The sequence below is a fragment of the Abramis brama genome (genome assembly GCF_963993115.1).
Source record: "Abramis brama genome assembly, chromosome: 2".
Classification (NCBI taxonomy): Eukaryota; Metazoa; Chordata; class Actinopteri; order Cypriniformes; family Leuciscidae; genus Abramis; species Abramis brama.
The window spans coordinates 24,049,767-24,075,915 of record NC_139964.1 but is presented as its reverse complement, the minus strand read 5'-3'; the positions used below and the strand labels follow the sequence as shown (position 1 = coordinate 24,075,915).

Sequence of the window (26,149 nt, the reverse complement as noted above, 5' to 3'; positions counted from 1 at the left end):
AGGAATAAACAGGTAAGTGTTCTGAATGATGGCAGGTTGAATAACCTTAGCTTGATGGTAGTTGCCTCTTTATGCTTGCAGGTGCTGGGATCGTGCTGGCAGATGAAGAGCGGACAATCTGGAGTGAAGATGAAGGACGTAGAAGGTGAGGATTCTCAAACGTGAGATGATCAGGTAAGGAGCCGGTGAAGTTAAGACGTAGTGATCAACAAGACCAGACGATTGTGAAGTGAGGGGTGACTGCTGATATAGGCAGTGCTGAAGAGTGATGACGAGGGTGACGGCTTGCAGGTGCAGGTGATGGAGGAGTGTGTGCAGGTGATGAGGAGTGTGTGCAGGTGATGGAGGAGTGTGTGCAGGTGGTGAACAGGAATGATACTGGGAAGTGTAGTGCTGAGGGTGACTGAGCCTGTGACTTTGACAATCATCTTGTTAAGATATCTTGTAACAAAAATGCATTTGAATAATACAGGAAAGTGTGAATGTGACCTGAACAAAAGCAAAAATATTTCACGTGTTTTAATACAAAGAAATCAAGACACAGATTTAATTTGAATGAGACATTAGTTGCACATTTAATTATTTTTTATAGCTTAGTTTTTAAATTTATATCACTATACCGATAAATCCTGTGGCCCTCCCTCTTGAAAATACATTTATGACATATTTTGTATGAGACAATTAAAGTAGTGTACTGTAAAATGGGTCCTTACAAAAAGAAACAGCTTTCTGACCTTCACAAACAAAAATATATTTTTGCAAAATTAACAAATTTATAACTTTACAACTCTGAATGTAAATTCATTTATTTCCCTTCACCATGCACACATGAAACAGTTTTTAGTTTTTGCCAACATTTACTTGAAAATATTTCAGCTTAATTATTCTGAGGAATCTGTAAAAATATACTTTTCACCCTCCACCAAAAAATCCTGTTTACAAAAGACTAAATAAAATTTAAGAGCTTTACATCAATAACATTAGCTATAAAATACGACACTCGCATAACATGTTTTCCTATCGTTCAAGTTGAATTATGAATTTAAAATTCCCAAAACATTCACTCTGTTATATAAAATACACGTATAATAATGGCACTTTCTATTTCCTGATCGTGATTGCTGTAGTCCTCAGTGTTGTTTGACACAGCAAAGACATCTGAAGAACTTCCTGAACTGCTGTCTGACCTGGACAAGAATGAGACGAGAGGAGCTGAGTGACTTCATGACTTCCATTAAACCTCTGAAACTCATGAACCACAGTGGAATTTCCTTATAATAAACACGTAAGAAAACATGTTTAAAGAGACTAGATTTGCATTTTCACAAGTAAATATAGATTTACTTTTATATACTGTCTCTGAAGAGAGTGAAACAGTTTTTCTATGGAGTGTGATGATAAAATGGCTGAACTAATTACGGAGGACAAAAATGATTTTAAAAACTGAAGTTTGAGAGTGAGAGGGTTTGAGTTTGAGAGGAGTAATGTGACAGACAGACATATCAAGACATTCTGTATTTATATTCAGACAGTTGGAGTTTGAATAATTTGGGCTCATTTGAATATTCTGACTCTGACATTTCTCTATAAAAGTCATGGATTGCCAAAATAAGAACAGGACCTGCATGAACACAACTGTAATAGTCTTTCATATTCAGTTTTGAATGGAATATGGTGGTAAATTGAGTGATATCTGACCTCATTATTGAGGACACAATAGACCAGGAAGATGAATGTTCCCTGCTGGGAGTTCAAGATCAGGAAGAGGATCTCCAGCTCCTTCCTGCCATTAGTGAAGAAACCCAGAATCCAGGAGCAACCAAGAATCACAAACTGAGCCAGTGTTTTAAATGTCATAATCCTGCAGAGAAAGAGTTCAAAGTGTCTTTATTGATTTTTTTTTTCTTTTCTATGGAGTGTTTGAATCTGAATGTTTGTTACTTGGTTTGTTTCATCTGTGAAACTTCAGCGTTCAGATTTTTGAGAGTTGAGTTCAGACTGATGATGATGTTGATGAAGAGAATCATGTTTAACTGAAAAGTAGAAAAATAATAATGAATCACCTTGTTTTCCCTTTAAAATAAATTAAAATCACGAGGAAATAAGAAATGTGCTTACTGCTAGTATGACACAAACAGGACCCAGAAAACTCCAGATAAAACCTTTATCCATTTTAATCCAGCAACTGTTTAGAGGAAACATAATATAAGAACTGAATTAATGTGTCAAAAATACTATGTCTGGTGTTGACTTTTTTTTTTGTCTTTTTAATCTTGTATGTGCTTGTACAGTGTGTGTAAAAATGTATTTTCATCAGATTAGAAATGTCACAAAAGCCCCAAGCTGCTTTATTTCCCTCTAATTAAACTTAAAAAAATTAAAATAAATTAACTTAAAAACAACAACAACAACAATAACTCACTGTTCGCTGCCGTATCCTTCAGGAAGCAGCCCGACAGACACGGCCACCACAACCAGAGCAACCGTATATCCAATCACACACAGGTATCCACTGCTAAGCACCTCCCTCTTTTTGGAGCTGATCTGTGATAGGTTCTTCACACAGATGAAGAGCAGCACAGCTTCAATGAACATCCACACAAAGCCGGAGAGAAAGAGGAAGTGCAGCACACCTGATATCACGGCACACAACTCCTGGAGATCATGAGAGACGGTTATGATGATTCTCAGTGAGACTGTGCTGAGCTGTAGGGCTCCTTCATCATTCTCACCTGATGAGGGCGTATGAGGCTCAGGAACTGTTGTGTGAGCAGGAACAGAAGGTGAGCCAACAGCAGACTCACGCAGATGTTGATTCGAGCCACATTATTCACTCCAGGACTCCACTGACAAAGGGCAAAGGTCAACAGGGCCAAACTGAAGAACACCAGCCCCACGATCACACACACCAAATTCAACAGGTCCAGCAGTGAGTCGCTCTGAGAAAACATGTCAGAGTACATGAGTGCCAAATCTGTGCTGTTCTTCAACGCTCACTACACTCTCAGAAATAGGGGTACAGCAGGAGTCCATTTCTGTCCCCCAAGGAACATATATGTACCTTTTTGAGGGTCAAAAAGGTACATATATGTCCCCAAGCATTAAAAGGTACAAATATATACCGTTTCTTTTAAAGGTTAAGGTACAATATCAAAAGACAGCCTCTGCTAAGTATTTTTTTTATTTTTTTTTGTAAAAAAAAAGTTTTTTTTAAGGTTTTAATGATACCTTAATCATTTAAGGTACATTTTAACTTATCACTATATTTGAGTAGCCTTGAAATAAAGGAAATAAAAGATTTGTAAGTCAATTTACTGATATTAAATCACTATAACACAGCAAAAACTCCAGTGTTAAATGAACTTTCCTGGGAGTTTATTTGGCTCCAGACTCAAGAGTGTTAAAGTGTTAAAATATGAGTGTTAAATTAACAATCAAGAGTGCTAAAGTTAATGAGCTAATTAAGTGATTCATTGAGTGATGATTGAGCATTATTGAAGACACCTGATTTTAACAAGCAGAATCACTGAAGGAGAAAATATATATTTTTTAAGACACCGTTGTGGTGATCAGTGTTTGCTTTAGTTGGGTCTTTTGACCCTTAAACTGTTAACATTAGGTTTTGTTTGGCTGTTGTATCTGAGTTATAACTGCCAGATGAACAAAGAGAAAAGTTGATCAGGTGGTGTTGGTTATGTTTTGACATAATCGTAATTTGACCTGAATCACTGAACTCATTTAAAGTCTAATCTCTGACTTAAATATATATTGTTGATTACAGCATCACTGTGATTCCACAGCATAAGAACCAGAATTTTTAAAATAATCTAAAGGATTTCTTAAAAGTTGTTCTGATAAAACAAATCTTTCTTTTAGGCACACACAGACATCAAGAATCAGTGTATGAATCTCAACAATGGTGACAAACAGAATATTCAGTTAGGGAAAGGAAATTAGTAAAACAATTCAGATCATAATTTATTCATGCTGAACATCTTTTGCTGTAGAATGCATGATGGGAGCCATGAATGAGTTTTGATTGGTGGCACCCAGGATGCACTGCAACATGCTTTATTATTGTCACCATTGTTGAGATTCACAGGCTGATTATTGATGTCAGTGTTTCTTCATAAAGTAATTGTCAATGTCTTTTGATCAGAACAACTTTTAAGAATTTTTGGATTATTTTGAAAATGCTGAAAATCTTTTGCTGTAGTATCACGGTGATGCTGTAATCAACAATATACATTTAAGCCTGAGATTAGATTCTAAATGAGTTCAGTGATTCAGGTTAAATTATGATTATGTCAAAACATAACCAACACCACCTGATCAACTTTTCTCTTTGATCATCTGGCAGTTATAACTCAGATACAACAGCCAAACAAAATCTAAAGTTAATGATTTAAGGGTCAATAGCCCAACTAAAGCAAACACTGATCTCCATAACGGTGTCTTAAAAATATATATTTTCTCCTTCCGTGATTCTGCTTGTTAACATCAGGTGTCTTCAATAATGGTCAATCATCACTCAATGAATCACTTAATTAGCTCATTAACTTCAACACTCTTGAGTGTTAATTTAACACTCATATTTTAACACTTTAACACTCTTGAGTCTGGAGTCATATAAACTCCCAGGAGAGTTCAATTAACACTGGAGTTTTTGCTGTTGGACCTCAAGGTACATATATGTAACTTTTTGAGGATCAAAAAGCATTAAAAGTTAAATATATGTACCGTTTCTTTTAAAGGTTAAGGTACAATATTGTACCCTTGAGGGTACAGCCCCAGTGACAAGCCATTGTACCCCTAAAGGTACAATTATGTACTTTATTTTCTGAGAGTGTATGTAGAGCCAGCCCTGATTGGCTGCTTGAATCTCAATTTAAAAGAACGTCCAGTTTGCGGTCTTTCTTTCTTTTGGCCATCGGTGGAGAAGAAGTCATAGCACGGTTACTCATGGTTCTTACAGGGCTTTCAACCGAGGAGGTCCTTCAGAAAATATCAGAAGCAGGCATAGAAGTAACCAACGTCGAGATGAAAGGAGATCAAATGGACTTTCAGGCAAATGACACTTTCTCAGATGATAATAATTTATATGTCACAGTTTGACATTGAGTTTAAAATGAAATGTTGGAAAATGTGAAAATGTGAAAATGAAAAGGATATTATAGTCAACGATTGTACCCTGTCAAAGCCAATTTTGTACCATTTTTGAAGGGTCCATTTTTGTACTGTTAAATAAAGCTACAAAATTGTCACCACAGGTACAATACTGGTCTATTAAGGTACAAATCACAAGGGTACAAATATGTACCCTATGCCAAGGGTACAATATTGTACCCTTGAGGGTACAGCCCCAGTGACAAGCCATTGTACCCCTAAAGGTACAATTATGTACTTTATTTTATGAGAGTGTATAAATGTTCTCGTACCTCTGATGGGCGGCTGGTTTGCATGATGAGAGCGAATGTGGACAGATGAACACAGGAACACACAGTGTAGCTGCTGTTGGTCTTTAAAACAGAACAACCATCTACAATCCACTCGCTGATATTCCAGTACACACAGGACAGAGAACCGTTGGGGTCAAACTCCTGCAGAAAGAAGAAAAAACATGCAGAAAATATAACAACACTGAATATTAGATGTTTTCAGATGTTCATCAGTTCTCAGGTTGGACAAAAACACATTTCAGTCTCTCACTCTGATGTGTTTGAGGGTGAAGTTGACTGGTTTGGTGAGTTTAGTGTTGGTGGTTTTGGGAAGAGTAGCTGAGATCACAGTGGACATCATGGTTTTAATCGTGTCATTTGATGTGTTGAAGAAGTCTGGCTTCAGTAGATTCTCCATTGTGTTATAACTCATGAAAGCCACAGCAGCTGATCCTGTGTGACAGAAACAGAAGCTTACATGCACTACAACAATAACAACAACAATAAAATAATAATAATAATAAGTTAATGAGCTCATTAAGTGATTAATTGAGTGATGAAGACACCTGATGTTAACAAGCAGAATCACCAAAGGAGAAAATCTCGTTTTTTAAGACACGTTATGGTGATCAGTGTTGGCTTTTAGTTTGACCCTTAAACTGTTATCATTAGATTTTGTTTGGCTGTTGTATCTGAGTTATAACTGCCAGATGAACAAAGAGAAGGTTGATCAGGTGGTGTTGGTTATGTTTTGACATTAATCTTAATGGATCGAGTTTGCCCATCCCTGTTATAAAACCATCAACAGGTAACCATCATCACCTGATCTCATTTCACTTTAGCTTTCTTTACTGCTGCAAATGTGTTTGACAAACACACTGTCACAGCTGACAAAAAAAAAGAAAAAGAAGATATAATAAGAGATAAGAGCCCAACTAATGGAAACACTAATCACTGTTATGGTGACTTCAAATGAAACACATTAGAGTTAAACCTCTGTTAATTCTCAATAAAAAACTTTTGAAGACGTCTGACAGAAATAAAGTCAGTCTGGTTAGTAATAAGTGAAGCTGGTAATGCTGTTTGTGGAGTTGTTTAATCCTCCTCTGCTGAGATCTTCAGAGATTTAACCCTCTGGGGTCGGCAAACGCGCCGGTGCGTTTTGCTGGATTTTCTTCACATTGTAGCACAATAAACTTAAATTACTCCGTCATTTATGGTCATACAGAAAAAAGAAATATAAAAAAAAGAATCTGTGAGATGTCTACTTTTGTATGTGTCCACTTACAATCAAATCAAAACATTGTGCTTTTTTAAAATAAAGAAAATAAACAGGGTGTGTTTTCTGCCTCTCCGTCTCGCTGAACTTTTTTTTCTTGAGCACATCTATAAACTGAAACAAAACTCAGCGAATACTTGTCACACAGTTATGAGCCATATATCTTTATAATCATTTAAGTGTGTACTTTTAAATGATCGGATTCAAACTGAAAACAAATATTCTCTGCTAAAGTAATTTGTATAAAACCAACAAGATGTCCAGTTTCTCAAGCGCTTGCTCATTATTTTTAATTTGACCACGCCCACACGTGCAAAAAGAGATTGACATGCAAATCGTCCACGCCTCACACGAACGCGCTCTACCTCAAAAACAAAGCACTAAACTTCATCAGTCTCTGATTTTCGTCGAGTTTGGAAGACACGCTGTGAGCTTACATTGGATTTACCTCAGAAGAAGAAGAATGCGATTTGAAGACAAGAAAGATGTAAGGTAAGAAATTCTTAATGTTAATGTTATTTTTGCATAAACTTCACATTGCAGTTGAACCGTTACTGTGTTTGTGGATATCTGCTCAAACGTAGATATGTATAATATGGTAACCATAATGTATCATATCTTGATACTATGCGTTTGAATGTATCATATTTTGGAGCGCGCTCTACGTTTGAATTTTTCATATTTTGGAGCGCGCTCTGCGTTTGAATGTATCATATTTTGGAGCGCGCTGTGTGTTTGAAAAGCAAAACGCACCAAACAATAGGCTTCATGTTTTTATATTGTAATCAATATATTTTTCTCTAGCGTAGTTGTTACTGAAATCTTTTGGAAGACTTAATTTATTGTTATTATTCGTCGCTGCCCGATGAAACTCACGTATGTCCAAAACGGTTACTTTTCAGGAAGTGAAAAAAACACCTAATTTCAAAATCAGTTGAACGTAGCGTTGTCATACTTGGTACGGCATCTTTAAATGTAACCATATTCTTGCCAGTGTAATGATATAATCGACATTTGACCAAAATCGAGTTTAAATGGACATACGTGCATATTTTACAGTAACGGTGGTCGATACGCGTTCTTCCGATCATTAATTAGAATGGCCAAGTCGCGTTTCATATTGACAGATGAATAGGCTACGCTCAGTTTATTAAATAGCCTACGTCTCAGTTTATTAAATACGCTCAGTTTATTAAATGTCTCTTGCAAACTATGAAGGGACAATGAATCAATACACTCATTGCTGACCCCAGGGCCGGCGCGTCCATATAGGCGAACTAGGCAATTGCCTAGAGCGGCACTTTTGTAAAGGCAAAATGTGTGCCAACCGGGAATGAACAATTCACAAAATAGGCTAGGCTATATGATCATATAATCATACATAATCAGAGAGTAGCCTTTTTCTTTTCGTTTTGAATTATTTCGTTAAAAGACTTTTCAAGCTTTGTGTATTTGATGTCTTTCTCATGTCTGTGTGAGGCATACACTGAGTTTCGTTAAGTTAGGATGAGATGAGCTCCAGTTAACGTGCAATGCAAGTGACCGCGCGGGCGCCTCCATGATTATATTGTCTGCTATATATTTGCCTCTTATTTATTAAATCCACTCCAGGCAATTGGTTGATGAAAAATTGATTAAAATTAAGATACAATTTATACAAAACGAAATTCACTTTAAAGAAAGGCTTTCTACAAAACCAAACTTAATGAAGTGGTCAAAATCATGTCTGATCCGTCTCAAATTGTGCATCCTATTACTCGTGCTGTTCACTTTTCATACTTTCAACAATATAGTAGACCTACAGACTCTATTTGTACAAATTGCTGCACATTCATTTAATTCAGAATTTTGCACACACAAGTTGAAAGGCTTCAAATCAAGTTCACGAATAATTGTGCTTGCATTTATTAATCATTATGATACTAAAATCATAACAAAGTAGGCTATGCTATGTACAACAACAAAAAAATAGCCATTTCTGTTTTTTTTCTTTTAAACAAAAAAAACAAGCTGCACCCTTTTTTTTTTACATTTCATCTTTCATTCCGAAATAGAATAATGAATGAACGAAAAAGTACACGGACCCAACATTTAGGCTATTAGCCTTTTTACCCGTTATCAGTCTAAATTAATCTCGTTTTTAATTTAACTTAATTTCGTTTTTCTTTATTTAAATTTCGTTTTTTCTTTATTTAAATTTCGTTTTTTTCTTTATTTAATTTTCGTTTTTTCTTTCTTTAAATGTCATTTTTCTTTATTTAAATTTCATTTGTTCTTTTTTTTAATTTAGTTTCTTCTTTATTTAAATTTTGTTTTTCTTTATTTAAAATTAGTTATTCTTTATTTAAATCTACCCTTTACTGTGTCAGTAACTTATTAGTCAGAAAAATATTAGACTACCTTAAAAGTATTGCTTAAGTTAACAGGCCCGTGCGTTTACATCTCCACAATAAACAGTGACAATTACTTCGTCTAGACCATTTACCGGCAAATAACAGTTGTAAATATATTGCGAATATATAATAAACTTGAACAGTTGTCAAAACAAACGTTTGCTGATACATTACCTCACAGAGTTATTCGGCTATCCAATGCTGAGCTTCCAGAGACGCTTAGACCGCGAGATGCCTCCACAGGGCGGGAGATACGCGGCGTGATTGACAGCTTTGACACCAAATGGATATACGTGAAAATCAGATGACATGATTTCACAACTTTTCATTGGTCATTTAGATATGTGAAGCATACTGTATACGGAAATGAACCTGGACATTCTATCCGTCGAAAAATCTCAAAATCGGCAAAATGGACATACGCGGTTTTCATCGGACAGCGACGTATTATTTTATGCAGCACTGCGCGTAGCCTATGCCTACAAGGCACAACAAACCTGGTGTTCATTATTGTTGGAAACATTTGTGTGTGTGTGTGTATTCTGTGAATTTTAAAAAGAAATTTTAACCAGAAAAATCTAAAATCTATTCCCAAAATCGTGCAGCCCTATTTTTTTTTGCAGGGCCCAGATGCAACTGAGACCTGCTGACTTAAACATTCACATGAGTCTCTGTACATGAACATGGTAAAGTGAAAATCAAACACCTTGGAAATGAAAGGTATGTACAATGTTTTTAGGAATGGCACAAAGGTCTCTGTCTTTGGATCATTGTTTTCAATAATGTGCTTTTTTGTCATTTGTTTTGTATCTTTGGATTATGTTGTGTTGTAAATAAATGCAAACAATCAAAAAGCCATTCTTTTTTAAATCTCCTCATTCTTTGTGCAAGGTTGCTCAGAATGACAGGGCCTAATAGCTCCTAATAGGGCCATTATGGGAGGGTCTTTGTCTTTCTCAGGTGTGAAAACCATACATATTAATGATGTGTTTACGCCTCCTGCATAAAGCTTTCTTACACAAAACACATCTTACAAATTTTAAATCAATATATTGTCTTATCTGAATGAGCAGTCAGGGTGATTTTCACATAGTTTTGGAGCAAATATTCTAGGCTACGTGATACCATTTTCAAAAGTCTTGTGAAGAAATAATCAGTATGGGTTTCATGGCCTTATTTCAGTGACAATTTGTTTTTTGTATTTTCACAAACTATGCATAAATGTCATTATCTCAAAACTACAAACTTTTACATACATGCTGCTGACATATTATTGTAGCAGAGTGTGTGCTAAATACAGTGTAATCAGACTTTAGCCATGAAAATGTCACAAGTAAACAGAAATAAGCACAAATGTCAGAGCATGTCAGAACACCTCCAGGGCCAGAAAACACCTCAGACCCCAGAGGGTGAATGTCTTCTTTTCTCTTCAGTTGATTTCATCTAAGGCTGTGGCTGAAGTCAGTTGTAGTTCTTGTGTTTCTGCTCGTCTCTTTTTCTGTTCTCTTCTTTCCTTCAGTGATTCTGCTTATTAACAGGCTTATTAAGGCTGAGATGACTCCATATTTAAAATACACAGATTTTGTGGCTCAGATAAGGTTCAGTTCTGGTTTATTTATTTACTCTTGGCTGACATGTGGTATTGCTATGGCCTGCATGTGGGCCAGATCATCTTTCCAAATTTGCCAGATGTGGGCTGGATCTGCTACGTCAAAATGTTTCTATGTGGGAATGGGATGATAACTCTTTCTAAAATGTTACAAACCTACAGAAACATCTCACATACTTGTTTCATTGTTGTTCTTGGCGATCCCAATGAGATCGATGTCCACAGAAGAATTTGTTGTGTCAAGTCGAGGGATTTTATCTAAGGTGACCTGTGGTCCAACCATGAAGACTTCAACCTCTGATAAAAAAACAAACAAACAGTTATTTGCTATATTAATTTATTTACAATTATTATCTTTTTTTATAAAAGTCCAATTCCATTGAATTTGCACAAAACACAAACAAATAAAATGAATATTCACTATTGTTGGGTTTTCATCTCTGATGAACCCTTCAGGTTTACTTATATTAACATTTATTCAGTTAACAGATTAAATTAATCACTATTAACTGTAAGGTCATCTTGAGGTCGAATGTAAGATCTTACAGTACACTGTATAGTCAAGTACTGTACAAGTGCTTCAGTTCCCAACTGGTTTACACTGTAAAAATGAGTACACTATGTCTAATCAATAAAATTGTGGCAACAGATTACAAGCATTTAAAATGGTTAACTTTTAAGGAATTAATTTGATTAATTATTACTCAATTCTAATTTGTTAAATTTAATTAATAATATTGCTTGTAATCTGTTGACACAATTTTATTGATTAAATATAGCGTATTCATTTTTACAGTCCAAATGTCCAAAATGTCCTTAAAATCAAACATTTTTCATGTTTTTTCAGGATGAGTGTTTTTCAGGACACAACCTGTCCATCTGGAATCTGTCTGATGTGATGAGCTTCTACCAAATGATGAATGACTTTGAACCAAAATACTGACCTTTGACATCAACAACAAAAGACACAAAAAGAGCAGAAAACACTGTCTAAAACATTTGTAATTCTTCACAATTATATAGTTACTGTAGCTGCATTTATCATCCTCACCGTCTGACACCAGTGATCCACCTCTGGTCTCTAGACTATAAACTCCCTGATATCATATATAATCTCAGTTTCATCATCAATAATAGTTTCTCACCTACAACAGCAAGAGCAAAACTGACATTGTCACTCGTGTCTGTCGGCTTCACCAATGTAAAGATGAGTTTCTCACTGGTTTTTAAGATACGGTTTCCATAGGAGGCTAGTTCAGCTGGGCTGACTGATGATGATGAAGATGACTCTAAAATCTTCCCTGAAGCGTTGAAGGCCACAGTCAAAATGTTGGTCACAGTCTAATTTATTGATCAGATAAACAGTGTCAGAGTAAATGTCAACAGAGCAAATAAGACAGCACTGTTCTGTCAATCATATATTATCTACAGTATATAACTGACAAATGTTTGATTATTTTATTATTTTTCCCTTGAAGACTTACAGTCACAGAGAGCACTTGTGATGTGATGTTCTCAATCTTCTCAAGAAGATTTTGGAAACAGTTCTGACTCTGAAATCACAATTGTGAAAATAGTAGGCTGTTGATTTTGATCATGTTTTTCAATATTAACATAGAGCCAAACATGTATTGTTACTGCACTGAAGGTCACTGTGAAGGTTCAGTGATGTTAGTACAGACACAAACACAAATCTGGCAACAATAAATAGAACAGCACATTCTTATTTCACATAACAGACATCTACAATGCGCATTTTATTGCACTACTCTCCATTTCCAGTTACAAATTGAGAAGAAGAAAAAAATAATATTGCATAAAATATCACCATTTCCATTCCATGTGTTCAAGAAAACAAAATCGCTACTTCCTGAAAAACTGGCTCAAAACATCAGTAATAAATATGGAATCAGCTGCAACAAGAGAAGCATGTGGCTCTATTATAATAATCTATTATATAACCCAATATGTTGGGCAGGTTGAGAGGAGGTGGTTCTAATATCAGTCACTGGGGGGAGATTCTACTTCTTGTTTCTCAACACTGTCACAGTGATGTCACAGTGGAGTCACATGGTGAGCTCTGGTTAGCTGCTGTAACTGTGTTTGTAAGACACATTTGTTATGGCTAAAAGAGAATGTGTCCAGGTTATTTTGGTTTGTAATGTTGGTCTTTGTAAGGTGTTTTTAAATTATAATATAACTTTCATTATACAGTTTGAAATTCAGCAATTTTATAATCATGCAAGAAGGATGATGACTGCATAATAAGACACAAACATGTGAACTACTTTGTCATTTAGACACAAAGAGAGACCAAGAATCAGTGTAATAACCAAAGCTGTAAATACTGTAATAACCCATGCTGTAAATACTGTAATAACCCAAGCTGTAAATTCTGTAATAACCCAAGCTGTAAATACTGTAATAACCCATGCTGTAAATACTGTAATAACCCATGCTGTAATAACCCTTGCTGTAAACACTGTAATAACCCAAGCTGTAAATACTGTAATAACCCATGCTGTAAACACTGTAATAACCCATTCTGCAAATACTGTAATAACCCAAGCGGTAAACACTGTAATAGCCCAAGCTGTAAACACTGTAACAACCCATGCTGTAAATACTGTAATAACCTAAGCTGTAAATACTGTAATAACCCATGCTGTAAATACTGTAATAACCCATGCTATAAATACTGTAATAACCCATGCTGTAATAACCCTTGCTGTAAACACTGTAATAACCCAAGCTGTAAACACTGTAATAACCCAAACTGTAAATACTGTAATAACCCATGCTGTAAATACTGTAATACAGATTATTTTCAATAATAATCACCATCAGATCACATTAGTTATTTGTTCATCTGACTGTTATAAATCAACAACAGCAGACATCTAAAGTAAACATATAAGGGTCAAGAGCCCAACTAAAGCAAACACCCATCACCATAATGGTAACTTACAATGTGTGATTTTCTCCTTCAGTGATTCTGCTTGTTAACATCAGGTGTCTTCAATAATGCTCAATCATCACTCAAATATTCACTTAATTAGCTCATTAACTTTAACACTGATTCAGTGTTCATTTAACACTCTGCTCAGAGTTTATATAATTCACACTTTTGACAAACAAAAAGGGTCATGCAGCAATGCATGCTGGGAGTCATGGATGAGATTTGTACTATGGTGGCACCCAGCATGCATTGCAGCATGAAGCTTTTTGTTTGTCACCATTGTTGAGATTCATGTGCTGATTCTTGATGTCTCTTTGATACCATAGTCTGTAAAGTTCTGTGTGAACTGTGTATTTAAAAAATAATTTTAAGTTAATTGCAATATGCTAATCTGCTTAAAGAACATCTTTTATATATTACACTCATCTTACAAATATTAAACTCTTGTTGAGCTTAACAATCTTAGATGTTCATGATGATAATATTATCATCTGAGCATATTTTTTCTCATGATTATTTCTGCTGTTTCAAATGTGTTAAAATAAATACACATCTACAGTAACCAGAGAAAACTAATGTTGAAGAGTCAAGGGTCAAGAGCCCAAATAAAGCTGACACTAATCACGATTCTGGTGACTTTAAATGAAACATTCAATGAATCGTCAACACCAAAACCTGTTCATTCTCAATAAGAGCTTCTGTAGAGTCTGACAGAAATAAAGTTAATCTGGTTATTAACCCTCTGGGGACCACAAACGCGCCCGCGCGTTTTGCTCGTTTTTTTTTTTTTAGCAATGAAAATAAACACTAAATGCTCTGTTAATTTTGATCTTTCATTTTCGTGTAATACATCAATCGATCCTGTTCAGTTTCTATTTTTTTTCTGTATACTCACAATAAAAATAAAGTGTTTTGCTTTTTGACAAATAAAGAAAAATGAACATGATGCGATTTCTGCCTTCTCTCTGTCAGTAAACTCCCATTTGAAACGCGTTCGAAAATGATCTATAACTCCGCGAAAATTCAGTCAAACAGGCAAACAGACCCATGGGCATAAAGCTTGAGATCGCATCTTTTAAATGGAGTCATTTATATAAAAAACAAATATTCTCATCTTCTGTAATCTGTATAAAAAGAGAGCGACTCCTGTCGAGCTCATTACGACCTAATTCACAGTAATGTGACCACTCCCCGGAGAGCGCGTGCTATTCAAACGCAAATTCTGAGAACTATTTCATAGCTGTGAAACGCCCACATCAGCTGTAAACAAAGCGCGTCGCGACTCCTCGCGAGTGAGACATTATAGCCTACCTTATGGAGAAAAGATTCATCAGAACAGTGCTGATGAGGAGCAATATCTCCTGAAATGAGGAGCAGATTCCGCTGAGGAGTGAGGTAGGCTGTTTTCTTTTCTCACGTGTGGAATAACGTTATGGAATAACGTTAGTGTAGGCCTATGTAAACCGCAAAAAGATGAATCGCATTTCTATAATATGACTCGCCTTTCTGTGAGATGAATGAAGGGGACATATTTGTAAAGACTGTTTAGCCTAAATATGAATCGCGCGTCTGTGTGTGAAAGAATAAACTGCTTTGCTATAGCCTACTGAGATGAGTAAAAATCGACTGGAATATGTTGAAATAAAATGTATTTGTATAAGCAACGTATTAAACTGCAAAAAAAAAATACTATTTTTGTCAAAAATAAATTCATAGACTAAGATGTTAGATGGTCCAATGTTGGCTATATTCAAACTAATGAATACATATGATAAAATGTAGGCCTATAATCTTTTTTTTTTTCTTTTTTTTACAAAGAAAGAGTACACTTGAAATATTGTTGAAATTGTAATTATTGTTGTAATTGTAACATTTTTAATAAAATAGCAAAACATATTTACAAGAGAGATGTAAGCGAAATCTTAAATGGTCAATATAAGTTGTAACGCAAAGCACATGATCAGACGGCGTGTTGATTAAATTACTGAGATTACCCCGTGATCAGATCCCCCCCCCCTCTAGTCTGGGACCTAATCAACGTACTGGAATAGTCATTTACAACACCTCCATTGTCTCAAGATTCTGCCCCCAAGACATACTAGACCAAACGGCGCCGACATTTGGCGTAAATCGTTGACTGCCCATCTGAATACACAAACCCCTTTCTGCTGGGTCAACAAGAACCTTTGAGTTATCACTCGGCGAACATCCGCTGACCAATAAGAGCAATCCCAGAAAAACCCCCCCCGGGATTTCTCTGACACATTGATTTGCATTTAGACACTAATTTACACTCCGAAAACAACAAGACTCTGTTCGACCAGATGCGCGTGCTGATAATCTCATCAAAACCAGTAAGACGCACACACATAGCTTCTCACCCCGCGGCTCGAGGACAAAAGTTCAACGCGCAGGCATGAACTTTCAAGACTGGTCACACACACGAAACACAGAGAAACTCACATCCCTGGACATTGTGATCAAAATCACTCTTTTCTATATATATTTTTGAAATGTATTCTGTGGTATGTCATGGTCCTTATATGGAAGACCATTATAACTGAGTTTTATGATATAATCAAAAGAGTGAAATGCTTATTATCATTAAGAATCATGTAATTTCATGTATTAACGAGTAGAACCACGTTCCGTGGTATCGTTGTGTTCAGGAAGAACCGACGATGTTGAATTCTTACCTCGATGTATAAAATTATGCTTTCTTTCATTTAATCCCGGGCTATCGAGGTTTATAACCAAATCTATCCTTGTAAAACACATGTCAGAGGAGGCGTGTACTGTGTAAACGCGAGGAGGTTGACACAACACGCCCTCTCCAAATGATTGGCTCAGAAACAGGAGAAGGTGGGGAGTTCGCTCCTTTAAAACCTGGCGCGATCTCTCCATCCAGCGCAGCACGCCAGAGAGAGAGAGACCCGCCTTCTTCCTCAAGGAAGCCTTCGCTCGCTTTTATTTCATTTTTATTCTAAGTTTTCTTTTCTTGATACTTTACCTCATCCTGATAGTTTTCTTGAAACTCAACGAAACCAACTTAAGACTAAAATCATCTTTGGCTAAGTTTGCGCACGCCCTGAGCGACCATCGCAACAACTCCGCAGCTGACCACGTGTTCCAGGCTCTTTTGTCCACACCGACGCACACACGATCGAGGGTCATTGGCAAAATACGTAAAGTATATTTCTAAATTTGCAATTCAAGAAGATGCTGTTCTAAGTTTGGCTAAGAATTACTAGAAGCTTTGGGGTTTTGTTGTTAAGGAATTTGAAACTGTTTGCCTGTCTTTCTCAAACTTTTCTACACTCTTCCACACACACACACACACCCACACACGCACACTCACACACCCATTTACGCTCTCCCACACGTGCTCCGGCACACACACGTTCGCCTACAAGTTCTTACCATTCCACACACACTTAAATTACCTTAATTCACTCTCTCAATCTATCTCTCTTTCTTTCTATCTCTCTCTCATAATTTTTGTTTAGTTTACTTTTATTTTATTTTTATTGTTTTATTTTTACGATCATGTTATATTGTTTGTTTGTTTGATATGCATATTTACTCCTGCGTGTAATGATTAGTACATGTAATCTTTAGTTTGCTTTATATTAAATTCTATAATCCTTTGAATTGAATCTGTCTCATACTGTTCCATTACTAAATCCCTGAAGGTGTCGATTTAAGTTACAGCTCTACCACAATTTTACTAGTAAGATATCCAAACGGTCTAAAACCCGAAGATAATCATTTCTTGTGGCCACAGGAAAGGGTTATTTTGTCGGTGTTAAAGACGATAGTTTTCTGTTCTGAAATCATACAGACTGGTCGCTGGACGAGCAGTTGGTATGATGGCTGAACATTAAACTTCTACCTAAATTTCCCCTAATTAAACTATAATTCTACTCACCTATATCAGTAATTACTACGAGAAATCGTGTAATTATTGATACAAGTTGAGGTTTTGACCTATTCCTTATTTGGAGTAATTTAATATATGTAAACAACATATGCATATTCATATCTTATGAATGATACCTCTTAATTGAGCTAATAAATTCCCTAAACAGAGGCATTGTTGTTACAAAGTCTTCTTCTAAATACATCTTTTGTCCTTGCATTGTGGCTCAGTCAGTTTCACACCTGAGTGAATGGCTAATTATGCAGAGTGGGTGGGATCCTTGTAATCTAAGGTGTAAACTACTCCTCCCCCTCGCATATTGGCTTTCCAAGCAAAACCTGTTTTACACCATTTAAATCAATGTATTTTTTTTTGTGAACGATAAAGCAAGACTATTTTTACATCATTTTGAAGCTAGAACTCAAAGGGACAATATCCATTAGTCAAAAGTCTTGTGGACACATATTTAATATGTGTTTTGTGGTCTTAATTCAGCAACTTTCATTTTAATTTTTTCCAATAACCACGCATAAACATTATTCTCTTAAAAATACAAACATCTACATACACGTTGCTCGCATATTATGGTAGCCCTGTTTGTGCTATATAGAGTGAATTTACACCTTTGCCATTAACATGTTTATAAATAACTGAAAAAAGCACAAATGTCAAGGCATGTCAGAACATCTCAAGGACCCCAAAAACAGCTTGGTCCCCAGAGGGTTAATAACAAGTGAAAGCAGCATTTGAAAAAAGACATTGAAAAAGAGGTATGATGTGATTGGCTGCCAAAAAACACCCGTTAATCTTTAAGTTTTCATGAATTAAGATTTAATTTATTTTTTTTGAATGTATTGCTTTATTTATTTTAGAGAATTTTATGGGATACCATATAAAATATACCTATAATTTTTTTCATAAACACAAACTCTCCTCCACCCAGTGCTATTCTATCCAGAGTTACATTTTAACACACATTGTGTGTTAAAAATATACACAACATGTGTCAAAATACCATCAACACATGCTGTGTGTTGTTTTTTAACACATTTCTTTTTATAGTGTATCATACACCCGGTGCAATGCAGCGCCAGGTGCTACGCAAGTGTGTTTTGCTAGTTTCAGCCTGACGCAGTTTTCATTTTCACGTCCTGCGCCACGTTGTTTAAATAGCAAATGCATTTGCACCCATTTGTGCGGTCATGGGCTTCTGGTCTGAAAACGAGGTGTGTTCAGGTGCATTGATAGTGCGTTTCTATTTTGAGGAACTGAAATAGACGCACCATTGACCAACTGAAACCTGGTCTAAAGTCAATGGCACAGTATTTATTTATTTTTTATTATTTAAAGAGGGCGTTAGTAATATGAGCCTTTAGGCAAGTCCACAACGCAGTACACTCTGCTTATTACACACACAGGGACGCGCAGCAGCACACAAACATGCCAAATATTAAAAACAAAAGGATTACAATGTAAAAGATTAATATTGTGTACATAAAGATAACGTGGAATCCGGCTTGTCCCGTAGATGGTGTTCTTGCGCTTTAACCTCGCGCATAAGCAGATCCGTTTCCTCTCTGGTGAAGCGTTCAATCTTTCCACTTCCAAATTCCGTCATGTAAATAGCGAATCCGCCATGGCGCGAACACAACTGACTTTTAAAGGGAATGGGAGAGCCATCCAGAGCCATTCCATTTTACCAAGTCTCAAGAATGGGAGCGTTGGATTAGGAGATTTGACCGTTTTCGGGTTGCAAGCAATTTAAACGCAACGTCGGAAGAAAACCAGGTAAACACGTTAGTGTATTGTATGGGTGATGAAGCCGAAGATGTGCTTAAGGGGCTAACGCTAACTGCAGATGAGAGGAAGAAGTACACGGATGTTAAGGCGGGCTTTGATGCATTTTTTTGTGCCTAAAAAGAATGTAATATACAAAAGAGCCAAGTTCAATCAGCGTGTGCAACTGCCGGGAGAAACGGTGGATTCTGGATTAGCTGAACATTGCAATTATGAACAATTACAGAATGAGCTGATACACGACAGGTTAGTGGTCGGGCTGAGAAACGTCTCATTGTCAGAAAAGCTACAGCTAGACAGAGACCTAACCCTTGAAACTGCTATAACAAAGACAAGGCAGTCTGAAGAAGTTAGACGACAGCAGTGTGACTTAAGAGGAGAGAATGGCGGTGCTAGCAAGTGCTCCAATGTTGATGCTGTGCATGCTAAAAGTAACAGAAAACCTAAATTTCCCTCAAAGCCTCAGTCACAAGCACAAACACAAACACAAGGCAAATATAAACCTAATGCTGGCCACAGCAAGGTTCAAAGGCCTGTTATAGATGTGGGAAAATGCCCTCACATGGAAAATCAGAATGCCCTGCTACAGATGCAGTGTCACAACTGTGGCAAAACGGGACATTATGGCAAAGTGTGCAGAAACAGTGCAAAATCTCTGAATGCTGTCACTACAGAAGAAGAAGGGTGTTTATTCCTGGGAGCCGTGGATGCTGGAAAAGACCCGTGGACAGTGCAGCTACAAGTGAGACAAAAAAAAAAGTGTGCTTTAAAATTGACACAGGTGCTGATGTCACTGCCCTGCCAGCCGAGGTGTACTATGACATTACAGGGGGACCTGATGTGAAGCGCCTGGCAGTGTCGACACGCCCATTGTTTGGGCCAGGTGGCAATGTACTCTCTGTCCTATAGGTGTAGCCAGAGAAACACTGCGCAGAGGCAAAAAGACAGCCACAGAGGACATTTATGTTGTAAAAGACCTGCACACTGCACTGCTGGGAAGGCCTGCCATAGAACAGCTTCAGCTTGTGTGCAGGATTGACAGCATCACCATGGAATCTGTGAAACAACAGTATCCGAAGCTGTGTAGCGGCTTGGGTCTTGTTCGGAGGCCATACTCAATTAAATTAAAGCCAGAGGCTGTGCCCTTCTCTCTCCAGTCCCTCTGCCGCTTATGGGAAAAGTGAAGGAGGAGATAGACCGTATGGAGAAGATGGGCGTAATCACCAAGATTGAGGAGCCGACTGATTGGTGCGCCGGAATGGTGGTGGTGCCGAAAAAAAGCAGGTACTGTTCGCATTTGTGTGGATTTCACAAGGATGAATGAATCAGTATGCAGAGAAAAGTTTATCCTGCCTTCTGTCGAGCACACTCTGGGCATGCTAGCTGGCGCAACAGTATTCAGCAAATTAGATGCCAATATGGGCTTTTGGCAAGTACCACTGACAAAAGAGTCTGCAGAGGTGTCAAAAGTATTCACATTCATTACTCAGGTAGAAGTATAGATACTAGGGTTTAAAAAGACTTCTGTAGAAGTTGAAGTATCAACTCAAGCTTTTTACTCAAGTAAAAGTATAAAAAATATTTATTTCAAAACTACTTAAAGTATAAAAGTAAAAGTAATGTAAGGAAAAAAATCTCTCTCTCTCTCTCTCTCTCTCTCGACGCAATTTGCCCCGATTTCTCCCTCGCTTACCTGACGCGATTTGCCTCGATTTCTCCCTCGCTTACCTGACGCGATTTGCCCCGATTTCTCCCTCGCTTACTTTCTCCCTAGGTTTCCTTCGGAGGACTTTTGGCGCTGCGCACAAACAAATGTGACTACAGCCTCTCACATGTTAGAAAGACACCACAACGCCAATCAGTTTAGCGATGTGTATTCAGGAGGCGGGAGTCAGGTCTAAACCGTTTGTGTAATTGGCCAATTTTTTTTTTTTTTTTTTTACGACGACAAGCCGAAATTAAATAGGAGTAACGAGGCTAAAATGTAAGGAGTAGAAAGTACAGATAATTGCGTCAAAATGTAAGGAGTAGAAGTAAAAAGTCGTCTGAAAAATAATTACTCAAGTAAAGTATAGATACCCCAAATTTCTACTTAAGTAAGGTAACAAAGTATTTGTACTTCGTTACTTGACACCTCTGAGAGTCTGCCAAATACACCACCTTCATCACGCCTTTTGGGTGCTACTATTTTAACCGGCTACCCTTTGACATAGCTTCAGCCCCCGAGCACTTTCAAAGGATGATGATGACAGAAGTGACCGGTGGCCTGGAGGGGGTACTGTGTCACATGGATGACATCCTGGTCTGGGGACGAGCATGATATGCGGCTACATGCAGTGCTAGAGAAGGCACAAAAGGCCGGCATTACGCTCAACATGGACAAATATGAGCTCACACGCCATACACTCAGATTCCTGGGTCATGTGAGTTCAGCAGTGAAGCCAGATCCGGAGAAGACGAGAGCTGTGCAAGAGATGGACGCACCCAAAAATGTCAGCGAACTCAGGAGTTTTCTGGGCATGGTCAATCAGCTGGGCCACTTCTTGCCTAACCTGGCTGAAAAAGACAAAGTGCTAAGAGACCTGCTGTCCAAGAAGAACTACTGGTACTGGGGGACAGAGCAGCAGGCCGCCTTTGATCAGTTAAAAACAGAGCTGTCATCCACACCAGTGCTCGCACTATACAACCCAAACAGTGCACTAAAAATCTCTTCTGATGCCTCTTTCTTTGGCCTGGGGGCAGTCCTGCTCCAGAAAAGCAATGACAGGTGGTCACCTGTGGCATATGCGTCCAGGTCAATGACACCAACAGAGCAGCGCTATTCTCAAGTAGAGAAGGAGGCATTAGCTGCAATGTGGGCTTGTGAAAGGTTCAGCTGTTTCATCCTGGGAAGACCATTCGAGCTGGAAACTGACCATAAGCCGTTGGTGAGTCTGCTGGGTTGGGAAGGCTCTGGATGACCTCCCACCAAGAATCCAAAGATTTAGGATGCGACTCATGAGGTAAAACTATACAGTCAGTCATGTCCCTGGCAAATGCCTGTGAACAGCTGACACCTTATCTCATGCTCCCCTAAGAGCCGCAATGGCACACACAGATACAAGCCTACTAGAGGACACCAACATCTATATAGACTCTGTCATCAGCAACATTCCTGTCAGTGGAGATTATCTGAGCAGCGTACGCAAGCACTTGAAGGCAGACAGCACATGCTCTGCACTGATGGAGTACTGCACAGACGGCTGGCCTGACAAAAGCCAACTGCAGGGAGAGCTGAGACATTACTGGCCTGACAGAACAGTACTGACTGTGCATGATGGACTGCTGCTGCGGGGCACAAGGCTTGTCATCCCATTCGCCTTACAAGGTGATGTGCTGCAGAGACTATGAGGGACACCTGGGGGTGACAAAGTGCAGGGGCCGGGCCAAACAGACAGTATGGTGGCCCGGGCTCAGCAGTCAGCTGAATGACATGGTACTGAAATGTAGAACCTGCATTCAAGAGAGAAAAAACGTCAAAGAGCCGCTGATGCCAACAGAGATGCCAGACAGGCCTTGGCAAACTTTGGGAGCTGACCTGTTCACGCTGAAAGGCAAGACCTATCCACTAGTAGTAGATTATTTCTCAAGGTATGTGGAAATTGCACTGCTGTCACCCACAAGGTCCACAGATGTGGTGGTGCACCTGAAATCCATGTTTTCTTGTCATGGAATTTGTGAAGTTCTTAAAAGTGACAATGGGCCCCAGTTCTCTGGTAGTCACTTTAAAGCCTTTGCAGCAGAGTATGGCTTTGTGCACCAGTGACAACATCACCAGAGCCAGCTCCACCTAGCAGAGAGGGCCCCACCACAGAGACTGTGCAGACCAGGTGTGGGAGAGAGGTTAGAAAGCCCCAGAGACTTGATTGGTGATTTATTCATTTGTTTTCTAGAAAAAAAGAAGAAAAAAAACGAGTGGAATGTGATTGTGAAATTGTTCTGCTTTACTGTTTACATTTACTTGAAACCTGAGAGTTTAAGTTTTGAAGAACACAGCCTGCTAAAGTAATAGTTCACAGTATGTTAATGTGTAAGTTATTTATTTCTGTTTTGCACGCTTGAAACAGGGACAGATCAGGGACAGGTCTTCCAGCAAAAGGGCAGGATAAACCCCTTAAGACCTGCAAAGACAAAGGTAGTCCACCCTTTGTTCTCAAAGAAAGGGAGATGTGGTATTATGGAATAATAGTGTAAGGAATGTCTGATGGTCTTCGTTTAGGAGTCACGTTCTTGGCCTTCCCGGTCAGAAGTGACCGGACACCTAAAAATGAAACTTCCTCCATCCCAGTAAAAACCAATGCAATTTATTTTTGTTCTATAATATTTATTCTTGCCAATGAAAATAATGAAAAAAAAAAAAATATATATATTTTTCTTTATTTTTTTTCTTCTATGCAGTATTTTCGGTTAAAATAGAGACTAGGCTTTCAGAAAAAAAATAATAATAATTAAAAAAAAAATCTATTAAACATAAAATTAAATAAATCATGTTATTGCATGGGTTTACCACTAGATGCCTGTATAGCTCTAAATGGAGATGCTTGTGAATTCTACTTGTTTTTGGACCAAATTACTTACTTTTAAGATGTTGATTGAATGTATTTTTTTTAGAAATTCTCAAATAATACTTTTTGCCTAGGTTTATAACATTTTATTAATTATTATTTAAATAATTTTAATAATTATTATATTAATTATATATATATATTAATTATAATTATTAATTATGTTATGTTTTTCACTCTTGATGTTTTAGAGTTTCACCCCTTCATTGCTGAGCACTTTTTTTCTGCATCGTGGCCGATTTGTAGAGAATTTTTGTGTTTTTGTCAATTTCCCATTCATTTCCTATGGGGGTCATTTTTGACCGAAGACCAAAATCGTGACTAATTTTTTTACGACCACTTAGCATGCTCGGATCATGAACTCAATTTTTTTTTGTGTTCACATACCTAATGCCAGAAAAGTCACCAAGTTTCGTAACATTCCGATGAAGCTGTGATTTTTAAAAATTCAAAACAGATTTTTGTAATCTGAATTTATTGGTGTGTATGTGTATAAAAGTGTGTTTGTATGTGTGTGTGGGTGGGTGTGAATTTTTTGCACTCTTGATGTTGTAGAGTGTCACCCCTTTACTGCGGTGTACTTTTTTTTAGAATCGTGGCTGATTTGTAGATTTTACAGACAAAAATTCAGAGAATTTTCAGAGAATTTTTGTGTTTTTGTAAATTTCCCATTCATTTCCTATGGGTCGGTCATTTTTGACCGAAGACCACGAGTGTGACTATTTTTTTTACGACCACTTAGCATGCTCGGATCATGACCTCAATTTTTTTTTGGATTCACATACCTAATGCCATAAAAGTCACCAAGTATCATAACCTTCCGATGAAGCTGTGATTTTTAGAAATTCAAAACAGAAGATTATTCGGTCAGAAATGGCCGAGGACCATCAGAGGGGTAAGGAATGCTTTTATTTTGCAGTAAGAGGAGGTGACGTCTGTACGGGGGTGTGTTTAGAGGGAGTTATGTTCAGGCACACTGGCCGATTGCTGCTGTACCGAGTTGCTAAATAAAGACAAGCTCCGAACACGTCGTTGTACAAACCTCTTTTGAAGAATAACTTGACAACGCCCAAAACACACATTACTCATTAAGAGAATAGAGACAACCCTTTTAGACCATGCACTTATATTGTTAAAATATAAAACTTCAATTTCAGAAACTCAACTTACGGTGCATCCTTCCTCCAGCGTTATATTTATATCTGCAATGACAGAAATCAGCATGAAGACAATAATAAAATACATCTGCGTCAGACAAAAGTTTAGAAAATAATCTCATAAATCCTATCCATTTATATTGTATTTTATTAATTTTGATCTTAGTCCAGAGTAGAAGTCAGTGTCTCACTTTAAACCGTTATGATGTTTCTCCATTAGGAGCAGAAGTCATGTTACCAGCACATAAAACTATTAAAAAAAATTAAAATAAGAAGTAAATAACTTAATATACAGTAGCTTTTGTGCAGACATTCATTTCATGTTATAAAAAAAAATGCTATGTTCTGCAAATGCACATTTCACTCTTATATATCTAGAGACACAAACACACTCACACACCAAACATTCAGACAAATTTACAAATGCAAACAAATACAAATGTAAATATATTTGCCAGCACAGTATGATAAATATTGGCTAATTTGCCTGACCAATTCTTAAGCATAAAAAATTCCAAGTCAGGCTTTTATCTAGTTGAATTTATTTTAAACTTTTCTGAAGATGATGAAGAAAACTACAAATACGGCCCTAGTAAATTTATTACAAATACTGCTTTAGTAAATCTACTGCTGGAGAACCAAATAATTCCGACAAATTTATTTATTATTTTTACTTATTATTATTTAACTAGTCAGTTCCACTATAGTTAATACCTGACCCAGTCAACAAGTAAGATTATGTGATGATCACAATGACATCACACTACACAGCAAAATCCCCAGTGTTAAAGGGCACCTATTATGACATTTAAAATGTTCCTAATGTTGTTTTGGGAGTCCCCAACAACAGTTTTACATGCATGCAATGACAAAAAACACTTTTGTTGTCGTATAATATGCATTTATTTTTACCTGATTTGCTCACCGACTCCCAAATGATTCGTTCAACGACTCATTTTTCCAAACCCCTCCTTTGCGTGACGCTAATCTGCGG

At 37.3% G+C, this 26,149-nt stretch overlaps 1 protein-coding gene and 1 pseudogene across 2 annotated transcripts in view; one reads left to right on the top strand and one right to left on the bottom strand.

Annotated features, from left to right (window-relative positions):
- LOC311077980 (putative adhesion G protein-coupled receptor E4P) overlaps positions 1–26,149 on the top strand; it is a 340,053-nt pseudogene that overhangs the window by 198,482 nt on the left and 115,422 nt on the right. The gene's annotated exons all lie outside the window — the stretch shown is intronic.
- LOC311069593 (adhesion G protein-coupled receptor E3-like) lies at positions 1,131–21,560 on the bottom strand (the record flags this gene model as incomplete). Its single annotated transcript, XM_084092854.1, has 11 exons — positions 1,131–1,187; positions 1,699–1,861; positions 1,942–2,033; positions 2,119–2,185; positions 2,423–2,655; positions 2,733–2,939; positions 5,439–5,600; positions 5,710–5,891; positions 10,897–11,016; positions 11,865–12,060; positions 21,522–21,560. 11 exons carry the CDS (start codon positions 21,558–21,560, stop codon positions 1,131–1,133), a joined length of 1,518 nt encoding a protein of 505 aa, XP_083948980.1.